At 34.1% G+C, this 22,135-nt stretch overlaps 1 protein-coding gene across 1 annotated transcript in view; it reads right to left on the bottom strand.

The window, feature by feature from the left end:
- The window catches only part of STAG1 (stromal antigen 1), a 257,933-nt gene that overhangs the window by 178,543 nt on the left and 57,255 nt on the right, over window positions 1-22,135 (bottom strand). The window contains exon 4 of the mRNA XM_044669151.1: window positions 3,683-3,779. Coding sequence (XP_044525086.1) covers window positions 3,683-3,779 — 97 coding nt within the window. The remainder of the gene's footprint in view (window positions 1-3,682; window positions 3,780-22,135) is intronic.

The following is a 22,135-nucleotide window of genomic DNA, read 5'->3' as shown; positions in this document are numbered from 1 at the left end:
TTAGAGTGATAGGGATATGATTGGGGTTATCATGTTAAAGGATCACTCTACTGTAGATATGAATAACATGGAAATAGGTTTTGAACAATGATCCATGTATATAACTCAATGGAATTGCTTGTCAGCTAAGGTAGAGGGGAGGAAGATCATGAATCATGTAAAGATGCAGTCAAGCTCTGGAGACATGACTCTGGTGAAAAGTGGGAATTTGGATGAATACTCTCGGTATATATTGGCTATACTTTATATCTAAGCAATTAAAAAACAGTTTAAAAATTTTTTTAATTACGAAGTTTTTCTCTCTCCAAATGAAGTATAAGATTTAGGAAATAAAGTGAAATTAATGTCTCCTATATTTCTGCGTAATAATGTTATCAACTCTACTAGACTGAAAATTCCTTGAAGGTAATGACTATACATGGAAAACTTTTGTGACATTTCAAACCATTATAAAGGTAATGCATAATGCCAAACAAAAAAAAATAGGAATACTCATTAGGTATTTGTTAAGTAATAAAAAAGTGCTAAAACCTATATAGTACAAAAATAAATTATTTTTCATTCAGCATTCAGAATAAGAAAAGGATGATCACAATTAGGGAGGCAGAACTATAAGATAAAAAAGATGCTCTCTACTATCAATACTAATCAATACTTGGTCTCACATACTGTTTTTAGGGAGTGTATTTCCTTACATAAAAGAACATTACATGAAGATTCTATGTGAAATCATACTGCTAGCTTAAAAAGAAACAACTTTACAATTTATTGTACAAGTGACTTTTAAAACTGGCTACTTGGGGGGCAGCTGGGTAGCTCAGTGGACTGAGAGTCAGGCCTAGAGATGGGAGGTCCTAGGTTCAAATCTGGCCTCAGACACTTCCCAGCTGTGTGATCCTGGGCAAGTCACTTGACCCCCATTGCCTACCCTTACCACTCTTCCACCTATAAGTCAATACACAGAAGTTAAGGGTTTAAAATTAAAAAAAAAAATTACATATGAAATTCTTTGGAAAAAAAATCAAGGGATCTGAAAAAAGGAAGATATATATTTACTAAGTGTTTTCATCTGTCATCGAGGAGGTCCCATTTGGCAGCCAGATATAGCAGGAATTCCCTAGAGATGGTGAATTGCTACATGTTCCAATTTTCAGATGACATTGCAACAAGGCATTTGCAAAAGCCCACTAAATGAGGTTCAAAATCATTAACAACAAAGTTTACCCTAAGTACTAATACATATATACACAACAACAACAGATGAAGAATGTTACCTATATATAGATAATTAAGTGTAATTGGACACAAAAGTGATAAAGTCATTTCATAAGTAGATATTTCTTAGACACTGCAGACTGAAAATGAACTGGTCCCAGATTTGGATGGAGTGGACTTAATTGTATTGCTAAATTTTTGTCATTTTTAATGATCTCAAGCTTCTCCATGAAACAAAGAGCTATCTTTTTAACATGAGTATTTTACTAGTGTTGTTGTATGGTAAAAATTTATTTCATGAATATATCTCTGAAGACATCAGAAGAATTAGAAGCCAGTGTCATCCAAAAGGCAGTCAGAAGATATAATTTTGGTATTACTATGTTTCATTACTTGCTAGGCATTCTTCCAATAAGAAGGAGATTGTAGTTCCATTTTATTCTTCAGAGATAAAGTATCTGGAGTGTTGTTTTCAGGTTTGGATACATCCTTTAGAAATAATATTAATCATCTAGAGATCATACACAAGTGTAACCAAAATGGAAAAAGAGCGAAGTCAAAGACATAAGAAATCTGGAAGGGATAGTGGTACCTTTAGAAAGAAAAAGACATGGCTCAGATAAGACACAATAACTGTTTTTAAGGCTATGAAAGGATGTCATGGAAGAGAGATGAGGTTTGTTCTTTTTGGCTTAAAAGAGATGAGAACCAAGTTCAGAACTGCAGGAAAGAAAATTTAAGCTTGCTTTAAAGAAAAACTCTTTAACAATTAAATGTTGTTCAAAATTAGAATGGCCTGCCTTGGAAGGTGGGGAGTTCTCCCTCGAAAGATTTTAAGCAGAGGCTGAATGAGCATTTGTTGGTATGGTACTGGGGGATCTTTTTCAAGTATAGATAGGAGAAGACAACTACTAAGGTCATGAACCAATTCTGAAATTTGTTAATTCTTATTACCAATGAAGTATCACATAGGAAGAAAAAAAAAGAAAATAAAACAAAAAGGGGAGCCAGTCATAAAGCTTGGGTGATATATGTGTTTCATTGACTCTATTATGTTGGGAAGCACCTTGTGAAAGATTCAGAAGAGGATACAGATAAGAGTCACTGACAAGATACAAAGGTATAGAAGGCTGCAGTTTGTACCAATGGAAAGAATATCCATATCTATGAGAGCATAGATTCTTCAAAATATAGAAATAGCTAAATTGGTGACGCATTTTCCCCCCTTGTAGATTAATGAGACTAGTCCTTTAACAAAATACCATTCATGAATAGAGCCATGGTTTAGAAGGACCTTCTAGAGTTTATACTCTAGCTAGCCTATTTAGAATAGCCTATTTATTAACAAGGTCACCTCCATATACTGGAGGCACCACAAAAGGGTTAGAAGAGTACTGTATTAAGTATAGCATTTGAAATAAATGTGGAGAGACACTTTTTTTGTGCTTAAGAAGCTAGGCAAAATAAGATAAGCAAAGTTTAATGATCAAAGATTCTATTTGTTACAGTTGTTATTGACAAATTCTATGGTTAATAAAAATAATACTAAGGTAATGAATAAAGGACAGTATGGATTAAAAATGTAAATGAAAATAAATCCTAGATCAAACCTGGAAATGTACAATGATTGTGTAGTGGGGAACATAAAGTTAAAAGGCAGGAAATAGATGTTAATGGAATCATGGTAGTGATGGCACAGAAAAAGATAAACTAAGAAAAGGTCAGTTGGCAATAGATCCTGACATTACCCAAGGCAGATGTATATTTGTCAAGAATCTGAAAACGGTTTTTTAGACAACTACTGACTATAGAGAGGGTAAGAAACAATTCCTTCTCTATAATGGAACAGAAGATGAAAACTGGAATTTCCATTACATAGTAGATTCTTGGTATCAGAGGTAGGATCTTCCTGGAATACTACTAGAGATTGAAAGAATGGTTATAAAGGTTTTAACTATTACCCTAAATGAGCAAATTTCCAATCAGAATGAGAAACCAGTTTTTAGTTTTAATTAATATAACAAAACCCAATAATTCCTAGTATTATCAACAAGTTTCTGAATAAGCAAAATTGAATATTCAAAGTAGCCCAAAATGATTAACATATGAAATTAAAATACAGATAAAAATAATACACACAGAATTTGAGGTTTACTTTACAACTAAAAAATTATATATAAATTTCATTTTATAATTTTTTCAAATTTCTTATTTCTACAAAATATAACTAAAGTTGAACATAAGTATATATTTAATAACTATATTTAACTTTTTAAAATAATTTATTTTGTCATAAAAGATGCTATGGCATAATTCCATGACTTACAAATCACATAAATTATTTATTTAAAAAATGGAGATAGCTTAGCATTCTGTTTTACACACACCAAAGCAAATTTAATAAAATGTACATTTGGATCAATAGTTTAGAATCATTAATTAACACTTTTTGGATAAGATTCAGTACCTCGACATCCTGAACACTGGATAAAGAAGTTGATTAAATCCAGAAGTGCTATGTCTCTGTCCTGTTTATATGATTCAATCCAGTCATCCACCACAGACTGTCAAGGAAAAAAAAAAACACAAAAATGAGAATCTTTGTAAAAAATATCTTTCAGAACAAGTTTTTAGAAATTATGGCATTTTCTATCTGCGTGAAAAAAAATTATTTACCTAAAATTATTTCAATGCAGCCAAACATAATAAATTATTTAATTCTTTACTTTTCACAGACTAACCAAAGTAAGTATATGTTAAGGAGCTGATCCATTAGAAAACAAAAACTCCCACACCTACAAGTACTGGCATAATTCAACACATGGTTTATAGAGTTCAATAAATAATATTAAAAATCACTACAATATAGTTGCCACCAATCTTGTTCCTAGTTATTGTCTGACAATAGAAAAAGAGGAAAATAAGAACCTCGAAATGAATTGAGTTTTGAGTAGAAATCCTATTAGTATAACATGTTTTAGAGAAAAAAATTATAATGAATTGGTTTCTAATATTTCCCACTTTAAAAAAAAAGGTCAATCACTATCTACAAAATTAACAAGACTAAATAAATATATCAACAAAATCATATCTCTACAAGTAGTTTGGAAAAAAAAAGTGAGATAATACCAGCTAGGAAGTGGAGTATTTATTAGCACCACATTACTAATCAAACTGAGATTTAACATTTTCATCAATCTTTCTAATTTTAAATTGTTTCTTTGTGAATGAATTATGCTTTAAATAATGTGCTGAATGTTTTTTCTTATGTAAGGAGATTGTTAGGAGTGAGATAGATATAGGTACTCTAATTAGCCAAAGGTCCTTCTGTCCAGAAACTTAAGCTCTACATGTTTTTCTATCACCTTTATATTTGATAAAGGAAAAAAGTGCTTAGACTTAACTGAATCACAAAATTTTAAATAAAGTAATAATGTTGGAAATCATTTAGACAAAACCCTTCTATAAAAGGAAACAAAGTCCAAGGTCAACTATTTTACCAAAACATCACATAAAAAAGAATGGAAGAGCTAAATTAAAAACCTAGATCTAAGAGACAGCAATATTAATGGAGTATTTGGGTAAACAGCTTTTTTGTGAAACCTCTAATGTAGCATATATTAAATAATTACTTATTAAACTTCTATGCTTAGCATCAAGTTCAATATTGAGGAAAAAAATTAGATTTGGTCTCTTGTAATCATATATCTTACAATCTAATGGGATATTTACCTGTTTCTCTTTATCTCTCTCATTATTTTAAGTGGATAAGAGTATTTAAAAGGATGCTTGAGGATGGTAAATTTGTTTCTGACTATGGAGAAAAGGTTGGGTTCATTTAAGTCATTAAGGAAGATAAGGCATTTCAGTTGAGTCTAGATGAGACTCCAAAGGTGAATATTTGTGAGGAAAAATGTTTAAATACAGAATTAGCAAAGATATGTTGGTTGAAAATTGAGTAAAAGAACAGGATATAGTGTAGCACATGATTTCCTGTGACAAAATATTTAAAGATTACATTAGAATTTTTAATATTGAAAATAAGTGTATTTAAAAGCAATGCTAAAAAGTAAAGTTCATTATACCCTCCTGAGTTTTATTGTCCCAAGGAGATGACTTCCTTGCTAATTACCCCCCTTCTGTCCTCTGCCCTTTGTACAAACTATCATAGAACTGTTTTGCCTTCTTAAGGAGGGACTTGTCAATGAAGTATCAAAGCAAAATGAAAACAAAGGGATGGTAGATTAAGAATAACATTGGATCTAAGCTACATTATTTCCTTTCACTGTAGTTCAAAGATGATACAAAAATTAAGAAAAAAAAATATTTCAAAGAATCCCAGAATCTAATAGTGAAAAGATAGTACAGAGGAAAAAATTTCAGAAGAATGGTTCCCATAATATCCCAAAACAATGATAATCCTTTCTGCACTTGGAGACCTCTAATAAGAGGAAATGCACTACCTTATGAGGTAATACCCTACACTTGAAGAGAATGTTAACTGTTAGAAAGTGTATGTTTCATAACATCATAGATTTAGATCTGGAAAGGCCCTAAACAGTCATGTTGTTTAGTTCTTCATTTAAAAGAAGAAAATGGGGCCAGAAAAGTTAAATGATTTGGCAAAAGTCACATAGTAAAAAAGTAGCACAGAAAGAATTCAAAGTCAATCTGCTTTGAGTTGCTCTTGGTGAAACCATGAGATCAGATAATGGTTTCCTTTTACAGATTTTTTATTATTATATTCTAAAACTCCTGGCATCAATCTCTATATGACTTTTTTATATGTAAAAAATTTTCATCTAAATGCCATATTAAATTGTACTATTAGTATCTACTTATTGAGAAAATAAGACAGCTATGAATTCAATAATCGTTTAATTTTTTAAAATTTCATAATCTTTTGTTTTTACATGACCTTATTTTCTAAATAAATATATCACTCCCACCCAGTCAACTATCTTCTGAAAGAAACAATGAGAAATAAGTCCAAAAAAAAGCAACACATCAAACAAGTTTAAGTCTATGCATTCTCTCTCTGTCTCTCTCTGTCTCTCTGTCTCTCTCTCTCTCCAAACCCCCCCCCCCCTACTGATTTTCTCAGATTCTTGATAATTTTAAGTACAGAACATTCAGATCTCCTTTTCATTCTATTTAAGTTGTGGTCATTGTTTTCCTGATTATTTACTTTTTTCTTTATCAGTTCATATAAATATTCTTGTTAATCTCTGAATTCTTCATATTTTATATTTATTCCAATGGAGTAATGTTACACTAAAGTTTCTGTTTTTAATATCCTTAGGGTAAATGCTTAGTAGTGCAACCTAAAATTCAGTAAATCTTTTAAGTGGAATGTTTATTAATCACCACTGTATCTACTTACATTGGAAAAATTGCAATACATGCAAGTGTAAGATATGTATGTAGGCAGTCTACAGAATGCATGTTTAATAATGATTAAAATGATAATGTTTGATATATAATCAAATATTTCTTTCAATAATATCACAGGCCTGTAAAGGTTTTGGGGGAGGTCATTGTACCTCTCACTCAGGCCTCTAAGCAATTCACTAAGACTACATACATTGCAAAGCAGATTTAGACCTATATTAGTAGAGGATTTGTCCTAACCTGGGAGTTCACTAAAACATTGAATTCATTAGTCCCATTATCCCTGTCTTTATCACTGACCTCTAACTTGCTAACCTAAGTTTTTAACCTTTTTGAAAAAAAGAGATGTTTATCCTCTATTAGTATACCACTTTTTTAGTGGCAGATGAAATGGTCACTGATACAGTGACTAAGCAATTATATGTATGAAAAACTCAGTGTTCATGGAAACCTAGTGACCTGCAATCACAGAAGGCACCTAGATGTCTTCTTATTAACTCTGAAATTGTATTCAAGAAAACCCCCAAAACTCAATGTTTATTCATTCCTATCTATTCTTTCTGCTAGTTGCCCCTCTCTCTCAGCTCCCCTTCTTTGCAGGAAAACAGAAAGGAAAAAAAGAAAAGGTGACTGACTTTCTGACTTCTCAAGATCCCATATACTCCAAGTAATAGTATTGTCTCTTCTTTGGTCTTTTATTGCAACCAACCTCTGAGCCATTGCATTCCTTACAAGTTCATGCTGCCTTATAGTAGTATACATCTTTAGTTTCTCTTGCCCATGGTGAAATCTTTTATACAAGTCTATTAAAAAAACCCAACATAGGGGCAGCTGGGTAGCTCAGTGGAGTGAGAGTCAGGCCTAGAGACAGGAGGTCCTAGGTTCAAACCCGGCCTCAGCCACTTCCCAGCTGTGTGACCCTGGGCAGGTCACTTGACCCCCATTGCCCACCCTTACCACTCTTCCACCTATGAGACAATACACCGAAAGTACAAGGGTTAAAAAAAAAACACTTTTATACAAGTCTATTTTTTTAAAATTTAAGTTAGGAAGGAAGTTAATGCATTAACAATGATCTTCCTATATACCTTCTTCTTTTCTTCCTGATTGGAATTAACTTATTTTCATCCTAAGATTTCATTCTTCAGCACAAATTGTTAAACTTGGACTAACTTCTCTTGTGGGGTTTTATGTAGGTGCCTGGACTCCACCTATTTTTCTTTTTACCCCTTTGAAATCTGCTCTCCCTAAAGGTAGAAATGGCATAGTGAATGGAGGAAGTTGGTCTTAAACCACTGGCTGTGTGATGCTAACAACTCTATGTTATGTGACCCATAGCAAATCACTTACTCTCTTAGTTCTCTCTGGGAAGCTCTAAAATTGGAATTTACAGAAAATGTACTGTCTTGCATTGCTGGAGTATTTCCATATCTGAGTATGCTCTATACTAATATTATCACAAGACAAGTACCTATCACCACCTCTTCAAAGTTAGGACAACTGGGACAAAGTGCTAAACTTGAAGTCAAGAAGATCTGAATTTAAGTTCTGCCTCAGATATTTCTAGGCAAGTCATTTGACCTCTTTAATACATTTCCTAATCTGAAAATGAGGACAACTATGGTACCTATCACAGGAACTTATTTTGGGAATTAAAAAAGAGAGCATATATAAAAAAAGTAGTTGCAAACCTTAGAACATTTCCCACCCACCCCTTTCTCTCTCATACACTTGCTAGCTGCTATTAGCATTAATGTCAGACTATATTCAGAATTCCCATTTTTAAAACTTCTTTCCAATTTCCATACTTTCTAATCCAGCAACCAGTGCTTCCTCATTAGTCTAAAACAGTTCCCCATACTGCTTCCTTTATAAGATTTAGAGAATAAAATTATCACAAAAAGAGACAAGCTGATGTATCAGGAAGAAATAGCATTCCAGGAAATATCCAGCTAGTTGAAGTGTCCTACATTGATAGGCCAGGTTTGTGGTCTGTTTCTCAGTCCTCATCTGTCATTCTTCTGATCTGGCCATCTATATCATCCTTCTATCAAGGTATTACTTGTGTTTCTCTTTTCCTTGATCCTTAGGCTCAGGACTCTCCACCATACTTTTATCTTCCAGTTTGTGGAAGCATATTATTGTAATATACAATACTAGCCACCTCTTTTATGTACTGTTTCCTTTGAATAAAATGAAACAGCCATGTTTCCAAACATGCACCCAAATGCCACCAATCACAGTGATGTCCATATGATAAATCTGCCTTCCAGAGAATATACTATATTAAACATGCTATCTTGATATTGTCTTTTCTTTTTATCTTCACTTTCACTATTTTTAATCACTTCATTCAAATTTCTTCTAACAGTGAACAAGCTCAAGCCTTGGTTGACTGCTTTACTTGCTCTATAATTTCTCCCTCAGGGAACTCTTCAAATATATGACGAGAACTTATGTGCAAGGCACTATGCTGAGGCAGTGGAGGAAATGAAGACACAAATTCAATTCAACTATACGGACAAAAATAGCTATAGTAATTCAGAGGAGAAAGAATACATGAGGCTGGGTTTGGTACAGAAGCTCTATGGAAGGAGGAAGATTTGAGCTAAAGCTTAAAGGATGGGTAGGGAGAAAAAAGTGGGGTTTTTAGAATTGTAGGTATGGAGCTGAAAAGGACCTTAGGGAGCAGGTTGTCTAATTCCCTTATTTTATAGCTACCCAGAGAATAAGTGTTTGTCCCAAGTCATAAAAGAAAAGCACTGCAGTATGTGGTAAAAACAAAAATAAGGAAGTGATTTGGGAGATAGTGAGTTAGCCAATATCTCTGAGGGAGCGAATATGTAAAGGAAAGTAATAAGGAATAAAGTTAAAAAGGAAGGCATGGTAGAAGTCTGAATAGCAGACGTTACAGAATGGACTTTATTCAGGATCAAATAAAGCTACTTTTAAATGACTAAAAATAGAACTATAAGTTATTGTGAAAATATTACATATTATGCACATTAGCACATTAGCAGGTTTCACAATTCTTGGTTTTGGTTATTCAGAGCTAGTCATTGATAATTAAATGGGAATTTTTGGAGATTTGCAGCATGCTATGGAAAATCATAGACAATGTCTAAGTATGTAAACAAAACTAAAAAAATTTAGGAAGTCAAAAATGTATACTGTAGTCCTAACCTATCTCATAATTTAATACCATAAGTATATGTTCATAAATTTATTATAAACAATTAGATTTCATTTAAAATTTCAGTATGCTAAAGAGCTAGGGGCTGGGCTACACATTCTCTTTACGAAAGCTTCCTCTTTGTCTCTCTGCCATCCAGACTCTGACTTTCTCCAGCAGTGATCATTATGAGAAGGAAATCCCTAAATCATTTGCAGCAGCTATAGAGGAGGCTGCAAAGACTGTACAAGAGTAATAGTGTCTGTGAGACTAATTTCTCTACCAGAAAATAGCAACTTTTTGTATTTTGTTTTGTGTATTAAATATGATAAATATGATCATAACTATTAAAAGTACAGGTTTGGGCGGAATCCTAGAATTATTTTAGGTTTTTCATATTTACGGGCACCCCTAAGCCCTCTCAAATTTCCAAGGATGACTGTAATAATTTCTAATGTAATATAATCTAATTTCATTGAAAAACATATTATCAGTCATATCCATTCCTTTAACAGAAAAAATAATGTAGGAAAAATAGTGTGCATGGATGATGTCAAAAGTATCATTAGCTTTGCCTTCTCCTGAGCCTTACTCTAATGGGTAGTGTTATGTGGGTAATTTGAGGAAGGTGTGTGGTATAAGGGAATTTGAAAGGAGGATGTTGGAGACTTGCTAAGTGGGTAATCTTGGTTACAGGTAGGCTGGGATTAAAGGAGATTCAGGGTATAATAGGACTGAAGTCAGGAGTATAACACAGAAGGGAAACAGAGATCTTCAGGGAGAAGAGAAATTAAACTAAACAGACAAACACAGCAGGCTTACAGACTGGGACTTATACTCAAACACAAGCTGAGGGAAATAGACTAGACTGAAATTAACAAACAGGCTTTAGTTAATTTCACAGGAAGGGACTTGTTTTGAAGTAACACCTTCCTTCAAGATGGATGCCCCAGCTTCCCTCTAAGCCCAGAGTATGTTGTTTCTTCCCTCTTGATAACTAACAGACAAATTATACTAATAGGGCTGTTGAAACAAAAGGCTTTATTTTCTTTGAAGGATGTTTGTTAGGAAGGTGGATCAAAGGAAAGCCCTATCAGTTGTCTCAGGAACATCAGGTCGGGAAGGGAAGCAAAGATGGAGTCTGAGTAAGGACCTGCCTTTAAACTCAGCTTTGCAAAGTGCTATTGTTATCTAAAGGGAATAAATGATGACTGACCACTATAACTAATGCTGTCAATTAGGTAACCCTTCACAGATTTAACTCCTCTCTAATTACTCTCTTTATTAACTCCAGAGACATATAAGATAAGGGAGGGAAGGCAGGAATGGTAATGGGAAGGAAGATATAAAGGGTTTATCTAAAATAATAATTTCTTAAGTAAATATGTCAAAGCTAGGCTAAATTTCAATATTAAAGCTAGGAAATCAAGGCAGCTTGGCTGACTGACAACCTCCCTCCATCTTCCAACTGACTCTTCCTCAAGATTCCAAACCCCTAACAGCTTTTGGAACTCAGCCAAAGCTTGAAAAAACTATATCACCCCAATTCTGTATACTACAGTAGTTTGAAGAAGCTGTCATTATTCTTTGACAAAGTATAGTTGCTCATAAAGTGACAATGGATTGTATTATGCTTATAACTGCCCAATCGCTTACTGATTATTCTAGCTAATGGGAATTACAGTTCCATGTTTTGGGAAAGAATATTTTTTCCTCCAAAAGAGCTCTTCTTGAATGAATGGTCTTTTTCATAAATGATGCTCCAAAAATGTTTACTGACTGAATTGTGAAATTTATCAATAACCTTCTAATATTAGAGAACTAAATGCTACACATTTTAGAAAAGTATAGTCCTAGCAATTTCAAGAATATTATTTTTGTGCATAGCATTAAAATTTATTAAACAGCAGAGTAGAAAGAACCCTATATAGTTTTAAGACAACTTGGTTAAGTCATATATTTCACTAGTAAAATTCGGCCAATCTGAAAAAGTCTTAGGGTGAAGTATGAACATTTAGATGTTGCATTTAGAAAAATGAAGTAGCAACAGAAAGAATGATACTCAATGAATATTCAAAAACAACAACCAAAATAAGAATCCTCTGTGTCTTGAGTATTTGTAAACTGCTACTGGGTTTGAGAAGTGTTTTTTAAAACAACTCCATTTGAGTTTCTGGAAGCAATAAAGCTGACCTATAGGATTTTAACCTTAGTTATTTCTACTCACCTGTAAAGGAGATATCTGAATTCTCATGAGTTAACTATGTACTGAAGTTTCTTAGTATGGAAGGCAATATGATTCTATTTAACAAATGTTTAGTAAGAACCTACTGCTTACAACATATTTTGGAGATTAAGAGTGAATTACAAAAATTAATGAAATAAACTTCCTACTTTCAAAAGCTTATTAGCAAAAATTTAGCAGATCTATTCTCTTCAATGACAGACATCCTCTCTACTGGTGCAGATTAAAAACATCCACTATTGACTTAATCTATGCAGTTTTTATCCATGTTCTTCCATAAATCCTCCACAGAGGACTAAACATGTGGAGGATTTCTAGGACTTTTAATGCTTCATGAATCCCAGGGTGATAGATACTAATTTATTGTTTCATGCTCCGATACATTACTAGCCCAGTTACATTTCTAGTGTTATTTCTGAAAATCTGAGATTGTAACTTCTAGAAATAAAGCTGTAAATTCTCGAAATTCTCGAAATTTACAGATAAGGAAATTGAAGCCTAGAAGAGCCTTAGCAACTTTCCCAAGATCAAAAGGTAGTAAAACCAATTAATAAACAGATTATCCTTACTTCAAGACCTCTCTTTTCCCCCAATCCCTCAGTGTTTCATCTAGGATGGATGAGAAAAATAAAAAAAAATATTTTTTAATAGAATGAAAAATTGGGAGAAGGTAGAATCTTAGGATCTAGAGAAGTCCTGATTCCCTGCAAACTTCCCCAAATAAATCTCTAAAATCATAACAGAAGGAAGAAAGAAACTGAAGAGAATGAGCTATAAACTCAATTCAGTTTTCTATTCAGATTCTGAGCTACCAAGGGGAAATACTCTAGGGTAGAGAGAAAGTGGCAGATACCTTTGTATTGCAGCAGGAGACAGGGCAATACCAATTATGGGGGTGGGGGAGAGGCAGGGGAGGAGAGAGAGAGAGAGAGTGAGCGCGAGCGCGTGTGAGAGCGAGCGCAAATGAACGTGCACAAGGGCCATCCCATGACCCAATGTGAGGCAACCCAAAGGTCCCATTTTCAGTGTCTCAGACCTGTGAGATTAGCAAAGATTATTCCCCCCTGCCAAAGAAAAGAAAAATTAAAAAGACAATTGTAAGAACTCAAAGAAAATAAATCCACTAATATACTCTCATTCTGAAAATGTATTTAGAAATTTATGTTGGAAGCAAATTTCTCTCTCTCCAGGGTTGCCTTATGTCATCTCTCAGTTACTTGGAGGTGAAATACCACCAAGTAAATTCAGGTATAGACAAGCCTCACAAGAGGAAGTTAAAAAGAACCAAGGAACCATCAATACAAGATACTGATTTCACAGACACTAACCACCTCCCACTCCCCACCCCTGGCAGTCCAGGCAAATTAAAAAAAAAAACATAATTGGTTGTCAAGACGTGGCTTGGGAGAATTAGTGGGAAGAGAAAAGAGCTTATAAACGGAGACCCCGCAGGAAGTGGAGGTCTTTGGCATGCTCATGGAGGAGAGGGGACCCTTTCTGGGTTGTAGCTACAAACCCATTATAGTGCCAATAGATTAGAAAGCTAAGTATCTATCTACCTCTCTCCTACTTTTCCCTCTCTCCTACTACTACTGCTACAACTACTACTACTACTACTACTACTACTACTACTACTACTACTACTACTACTACTACTACTACCACTACTACCACTACTACCACTACTACCACTACTACTACTACTACTACTTTTTATTTAATAAAGTTATTAAGCTACAAATACCCTCATGATTTTAAATATTACAACTATAAGTATTAAACTCCAGAGATTAAAAAACCAAAAAGAGGGAAAGGACATATATATGCGCAAAATATTTATAGCGGTTCTTTGTATGGCAAATAACCTGAAACTAAAGGGTACCTATCTATTGGGGAATGACTAAACAAATTATAGTATATGAATGTAATGGAACATTACACTATCAGACATGAAAAAATGCAACTTACATAACAATAACATTAAAAAGAAAAACAAGTATGAGAAACTTGAGAACTCTAATTATTGCAACATATAAAGCAATTCCAAAGAAATTTCTCCTTAACATGTTCTCTTGGTCATCAGTTCCCAAGTAATTATAATCTCTATGCAGATGACTCATACTTTCAGTAATCCTCTTGTTCAGCAATGGCCTACTGAACATTTAGAAACTGATGTTCTAGAAGCATCCTAAACTCAACATGTCTAAAAATCATCTCATTATCTCTTTCCTGAAAATTTTCCCTGTTCCCTGGAGAAGTCAGTCAACAAGCTTTTATTAAGTGCTTCCTAAAATCCAGAAGGTATATAATAAGTGAGGGGCTACAAAAACAAGCAAAAGATAGTCCTTGCCTCATAGGTACTCACAAACAACTTATATACAGGAAATAATTAACAGAAAGAAGATCATAGAATTAAGAGAGGTTGATAAAGGCTTGTAAAAATTGTGATTTAGTTGGAATTTAATAGAAGCCAGGAGGCTGGGCTGAAGAAGTGGAGCATTCCATGCTCCTTTCACACTGCAACTATATCTCTATTATCTATTACAGTGCTTGGCACATAAGAGGTACTTGTTGAATGACATGAATGAGTGAGAATGGCAGTTAAGACAGATAAAGAGAACCCTAATAAAAAATTGGGTCAGAGGAAGAGAATTCAGGAAAAAATATTTAATAAGTTAGCAATGTCAAAAGCTGCAGCGACATCAAAGAGGCCTTGAAAAGATCATCAATTTATCAATTAGGAGATTTCTAATAACTAGAAATTTATTCAAATGCCATTATTTCCTACATTCTGATCGTCAATACAAGATAGAGGTCAATGAAGTCACCTTAGAGAAATAATTAAGGAATATAGTCAAAAAGACATGGCCACATAATGTGATACTAAGTATGTTAGCAACCCCACCCTGTAAAAACTACATCTGCTAAAGAAACTGCAACCTAAAGTAGGGGCAGCTGGGCTAGCTCAGTGGATTGAGAGCCAGGCCTAGAGATGAAAGGTCCTAGGTTCAAATCTGGGCTCAGACACTTCCCAGCTGGGTGACCCTGAGCGACAGTGTGACCCATTGCCTACTGGTTGTGGCCCTTTGCTCCTAGAATGGAGTCCCAGGATAAAAAAAAAAAAAAAAAAAAAAAAAAAAAAAAAAAAAAAAAAAGTATGTTGAATCGGGGGGCGGGGGTCAAGTGATCTAGGCACCAATCTCTACTTGGCTACTAAATATCTACTTGAATATGGCAAAGTCTTTCATACTTATTGCTGAGTTTTTTCAGAGGCAAAAGTACTGGAATATCTCAGCTCATATAGTAGTAATACTGTGAAGAAAATGCTTTGTTAAACTTAAAATATTATATAGATGTTGAGTTACTATTAGAAGTAGATTCTAGTCTATAATTTAATAAAATCCAGAATAGGACAGATGAGGAACAATGTCACCAAATCATATTCAAGTAGTATATGGAGCCAATCACTACAGTAATGAGCTGGCCAGGGTATGAAGAATGGAAGTAAATAATCCAAATCAAGGTACAATGTTTATATATCTGATATTAAGTCATTTGAGCTTCTCATCTGCCTGGATATAAACTGTTTTAGATATCAATCTTCCCTTCCCAGAATTGTGAAAATAAAATGGAATGTTTATAAAGTTTTTAGCATGGAATAGGAGTTAAGTAAATGTTCTATACATTATCTTTTTCCATTTCCCTTACCTTCCATTTTTGGAAACAACTGTTAAATAAGTACAAGAGAATTCTAAAGGGGAATCAACTGAGCTGGGCTTGATTAAGAAATCTCTTGTTTGAATTGCTCAGGTTACTAGACTCTACTGGACTAGATCTTAACTGAAAAATCACCTTTATTGGATATCATGCTTTGGAGAAAAACCACAGAGCAAAATTTAAATATTTTCAAATGAAAATGATAAAGTCAAAATAATATTTCTCATGTAATCATGCTTCTTTCTATATACTTCTTTAGGGCATTTTGTCTTTTAAAAATTAAAAGACAACAATAAATCAAAAAGAAAGGGGGCAGGTGGATGTCTCAGTGGATTGAGAGCCAGGCCCAAAGACAGGAGAGAGTTCCTGGATTCAAATCTGCCCTCAGACACTTCCTAACTGTGTGACCCTGGGCAAGTCACTTCCCCATTGTCTAATCCTTACCACTCTTCTACCTTAGAACCCATATACAGTATTGATTCTAAGAAGGAAGGTATGGGCTTAAAAACAAACAAATAAATGAATAAATCAAAAAGAAAGAGGAGAAAAGAGAGTAAGAATAAAAAGATATTCATAGCAGCAATACTTAATTACAGCATGGCATGGTATGAGTATTCATTAAATCAATCCAAATATTAATTTAATGTCTAATTTTATTTAACATCATAATATATCGTGAAACTTTACTAATTAAAACAAAATAGAATTTGCTTCCTCTATATAGATTATAATATAGATTATAATAATAAAGATTATAATAATCAATCTGATTGGCAATATAATGAGAAATTAAAAAAGAACCCCATTTAATAGATATACTGGGTAATCAGAAAAACTGACAGTAGCATGTTTGTAACAAAGGAAATATGGTTTGGGGCTGGATTCAAAGCATAAAAGTTAAGGATAAAATCTAGAATATAAGATTAAATAGATTTAGAATTGGAAAGGCCCTTACAGGCCATCCAGTAGTCTCATTTTACAAATGTGAAACCTGAAACTGAGCAAGGTTAAATGACCTGTGCATGATTCACAAATAAGTGTCTGTGGATAGATCTGAACTCTGTTCTTCTAGATTTTTGGTGTTCTCACCCATTAAACAACCAAATAGGAACTCTCATAATTATTAAATGAAGATATAACAAATGAAAAACAATAAATTTGAATGAAAATTTGATCTCATAAATGAATCTACCTATACATTTAATTTAGTTTTTTTTTTTTCCTGGGACTCCATTCTAGGAGCATAGGGCCACAACCAGTAGGCAATGGGTCACACTGTCGCTCAGGGTCACCCAGCTGGGAAGTGTCTGAGCCCGGATTTGAACCTAGGACCTTTCATCTCTAGGCCTGGCTCTCAATCCACTGAGCTGGCCCAGCTGCCCCTACTTTAGGTTGCAGTTTCTTTAGCAGATGTAGTTTTTACAGGGTGGGGTTGCTAGCCCCACGCCCAACCCTCCTCCTTTTTCATCCAGGCTAGGGACCTTCCTTAACCCAGGAGTGGTAAGGGTGGGCAATAGGGGTCAAGTGACTTGCCCAAGGTCACACAGCTGGAAGTGTCCGAGGCCGGACTTGAACCTAGGACCTCCAGTCTCTAGGCCTGGCTCTCAATCCACTGAGCCACCCAGCTGCCCCAAATTTAGTTTTATGTCATCAAATTCAATATGATGAATATTTTCAAATTTCCACTGTTAACATTTGTACACAATACAAAATATTAATTAATAACCTTTATAGTTGCTTTGAAATGGTTTCTTAGTTAAAGTTAGCAAAAATTTAGACTAGGTGTAAGATGAAGAGTGCATACTAATTTATTTACCTAAAAACCAGAAATAACTTGCCATGAGCCAGAAAAAGTCATCATATATTTTCCGGTTTAACTTTCAATTTTTGTTGAAATTATTTTTAATCTTTGTTTTATTTTATTTTTTAATCTCATCTAATTTCTTTTGAGAAAAAGGATGAGGAGTGAAGCTATATTAAACTGGAAGGCAATATAAATATATAACATTACTGGGAAAGCTATTAGCTGTCAAATTCTAAATATTCAAGAAATGATTACCTAGTCTTTAGTTAATTTAGACTCAGGGGTTCTCCACATTTCTCCTCCGAGCTACAACCAATATGAAGGGTACTTTATTGCCAAATCAGTCAGTGATGAGCAAGAATTAAAAATAGGCAAGAAAATACAAACCAATCTACTGCTAAAAGTTCAAATAAAGATTATGGTGGGAGGAGGAAAAAAATGATAGGCCAAATTTATTTCATACTTATTCATGCCATGTATTGTTATATGAATATGAGTTCAACCTTTTTAAAGATAAAAAAATATCAGGGAATTCTTTGGAAAAAGAAAAAATACAAATGACTTCCTACTGGGAATATATATATAATGTGTGTATATATCTATATATACATTTATATATAGATATATACACACACACACACACATACATACATACATCTATATGTGTATATTTGGACAAATCACAAGGGCAAAGTCTTTACTGAAGAAAATTAACAAGGATTTAATGATATTTTAAAAAACTCCAAACCTTCAAGTTTACTACTTACACAAGTGAAGCATGAATTGTATCTCAACTACAGTTTACAATAGAGACATTTAAAAATGATAACCAAAACACCAAGTCTTTTTTTAAACATTTATTAATATTTATTTTTTGAAAAGTTAATATAGTTACATAATTCATGCTTTTACTTTCCCGACCAAGTCTTAAAACTCCACAATAACACCCAGCCAGTTACTTGAGGAAGAAATCTGCAACATTTTTGCAATTAAAACTATTGACACCTAAGATTATCTTTATATAAAGCATTTCCTCAGATGCAATCATGTCTCTTAGGCCACTGAATTCTTTCTATTAAAAACAAAACAACCCACTGTGTGTGCGTGTATGATATATACACAGAAATCTATTTCTGTCTTTTGTTGCATGAATTTTGCTTAATTCCTAGAACAGTGGCATGACCAATGGTACTAATTTGTTCAGTAAACACATATCAAGTCCATATTATATAGAGAACACTATACAGGCAAGGAAGCAAAAAATAAAATTAAATGAGAAATATTCTATACTTATATGAAATTCACAAAGTAGCAATCCATATGAAAATATGCCAAAGGAAAAAAATGACTTCAGATTATTGTAAATCAGGGATGCAAATCAAACACCATGTAAGTTCTGAGGGGAAAAGGATCAGAGTAGGAAGGGCTTCATTATAAATAAGGAATTTGAATTTGTTCTTAAAGGATGCATAGGCATTCAGCAGACAGAGAAGAAAATGGAATTATCTGACCAAAAGCAGTGCATTAGAACAATCCACTTTCACAAAGTGAAATAATAATATATTATATTAGTACAATTTGTCTATAATGTACATGGAGGGTAATGCTTTAAAAATGAGGCAACACACTTCCGGGTTGAGATGGCTGCAGAGTAGAAGCAACGTGCTTAATCTCTCCTAACCCACTTACACATGATTCCTCAAAAGGACCAAGCCCTCCCCCATCCCCCCAAATCCAGATAAAGGCAAGGACCTCACAATATGGCTGAGCATTGACAGTATGTGGGATTTGGGTATTTCAATGCTATAAGAGGGTCAAATAGTTCTTACTAAAACGCAAGCCGATCAACACTACACACACATACCACCTACAGTGCCAAAGCCAGCACACAAGAATTAGTGCAAACTTGGGGCATTCATTAAGTTCTTGGAAGCTAAGACCCCAAGAGGTTGAAGAACGTTGACTTTGAACTCTGGCCTTGAGAGCAGACCCTGGGTGTGGACCTTGGGTATGGACCTATTGCAGAGGGGTACCTGAGTGTGGAAGCAGTGCCCTGAGACTCTTAAAGGAGCCTCAAGCAGAGAAGAAAGCAAGGGGATCATCAGGAGGCTTGACCCTGAGAAGAGATAGATTTGAGACCCCAGGAGCCTAAAGAGCTAAGACCTTGGGCATGAGGATAACACTGAGAGGTGCAGCACTGCACTGTGATTCAGGCAAAAACTACTCCACAGCTCGATCGACAAAGAGCCTGCCTGGCTCACCCAGACTTCTGACTGAGAAAGATAAACAGCATAATAATAATAATGGCAAGCCATACCCAAGAATCTCCAAAGAAAAAAATTAAGAAGAAAGTTTTAATACTTGATAACTTTTACACAGAAAAAATCCAGACAACAGAGCAGACAGCAGAGGAGAACAAAAAAGAAATCACATCCAAACTTTACCCCCCAAATTAAAATTGGTCACAAACTCTTGAAGAATTTAAATCTGGGATCTGAGAAAGATAGAAGAGATTTGGCAAGAAAAGTGAGAAATAGCTCAAGAGGAAATTAACAGTTTAAAAGAGAGAAACTCCCAATTGCAGAAAGATGGCTCAAAATCAAAAGAATTGATAAGCAAATTTGAGACCAAAATTAAACAGCTGGAAAACAGGATAGACCAAACCAAAAAGGAAAATCAAAAGATTATAGCAGAAAACCAGTCTCTAAAGACCAGAATTGGACAAGTAGAAGCCAATGATCTTGCAAGACAACAAGAACTAATAAAGCAAACTCAAAATGATTTTGACAAAAAAGAATAACAAAATAGAAGGAAACATGAAATATCTCACTGAGAGCATGACAGATCAAGAAAACAGGTCTAGAAGAGAAAACCTGAGAATCGATTGGTCCTCCTGAAAAAGAAGAAATTAATAGAAATTTGGACACCATATTACAAGAAATTATGCAAGAAAACTGCCCTGATGTTCTTCAACAAGAGGGCAAAACAGACATTGAAAAGATCCATAGATCACCCTCTACACTAAACCCTCAAAAGACAACCCCAGGAATATAATTGCCAAATTCAAGAGCTTCCAAGTTAAAGAAAAAATATTACAAGAAGCCAGAAACAATTCAGACATCAAGGAGCACCAACCAGGATCACACAGGATCTGGCAGCCTCCACACTATAAGACTGCAAGGCTTGGAACATGCCCATTATCACCTCTATTATTCAACATCATACTAGAAACACTACCAATAGCAATTAGAGAAGAAAAAGAAATTGAAGGTATCAAAATAGGCAATGAGGAGACTAAGCTATCACTCTTTGCAGATGATATGATGGTCTACTTAAAAAATCATAGAGAATCAACTAAGAAGCTTTTAGAAATAATCAACAACTTTAGCAAAGTTGCAGGATACAAAATAAATGCACATAAATCATCAGCATTTCTATATATTTCCAACACATCACAGCAGCAAGAGTTAGAAAGAGAAATTCCATTTAAAATCACCCTCGACAATATAAAATATTAAGGAATCTATCTACCAAAACAAACACAGGAATTATACTAACACAACTAAGAAACCCTTTCCACACAATTAAAATAAGATCTAAACAACTGGAAAAACATTGAGTGCTCATGGATAGGACGAGCTAACATAATAAAAATGACCATCCTACCCAAATTAATTTACTTATTTAGTGACATACCTATCAAACTACGAAAAAAACTTTTTACTGAATTAGAAAAATCTAAAACAAAGTTCATTTGGAAGAACAAAAGACCAAGAATATCAAAGAAAATAATGAAAAAAAACTATGAAGGAAAGTGGCCTAGCTATCTTAAACTGTACTATAAAGCAGTAGTCATTAAATCAATATGGTACTGGCTAAGAGACAGAAGGGAGCATCAGTGGAATAGACTAGGGTTAAGTGACCTCAGCAAGACATTCTACAATAAACCCAAAAAACCCAGCTTTTGGGACAAAACCCACTATTTGACAAAAACTGCTGGGAAAATTGGAAAACAATATGGGAGATTGGGTCTAGATCAACATCTCACACTCTATACCAAGATAAACTCAGAATGGGTGAATGACTTGAATATAAAGAAGGAAACTATAAGCAAATTAGATGAGCACAGAATAGTATACCTGCCAGATCTCTGGGAAAGGAAAGATTTTAAAACCAAGCATGAGCTAGAAAAAAATACATAAAATGTAAAATAAATAACTTTGAATACATTAAACTAAAACGTTTTTGTACAGAAAAAAGCAATGCTACCAAAATTAGAAGGGAAGCAACAAATTGGGGGAAAATAATCTTTATAACAGAAAACTCTGATTAAGGTCTAATTACTCAAATATACAAGGAGCTAAATCAATTGTACAAAAAAAATCAAGCCATCCCCCAATGGATAAATGGGCAAGGGACATAAACAGGCAATTAAGATAAAGAAATCAAAACTACCAATAAGCACATGAGAAAGTTCTCTAAATCTCTAATAATTAGAGAAATGCAAATCAAAACAACTCTGAGGTATCACCTCATACCTAGCAGATTGGCTAAAATGACAGCAGGGGAGAGTAATGAATGTTGGAGGGCA

Source organism: Gracilinanus agilis, chromosome 3 (assembly GCF_016433145.1).
Source record: "Gracilinanus agilis isolate LMUSP501 chromosome 3, AgileGrace, whole genome shotgun sequence".
Taxonomy (NCBI): Eukaryota; Metazoa; Chordata; class Mammalia; order Didelphimorphia; family Didelphidae; genus Gracilinanus; species Gracilinanus agilis.
The sequence above is the reverse complement of the archived record's forward strand: the minus strand, read 5'-3'. Positions and strand labels throughout refer to the sequence as shown.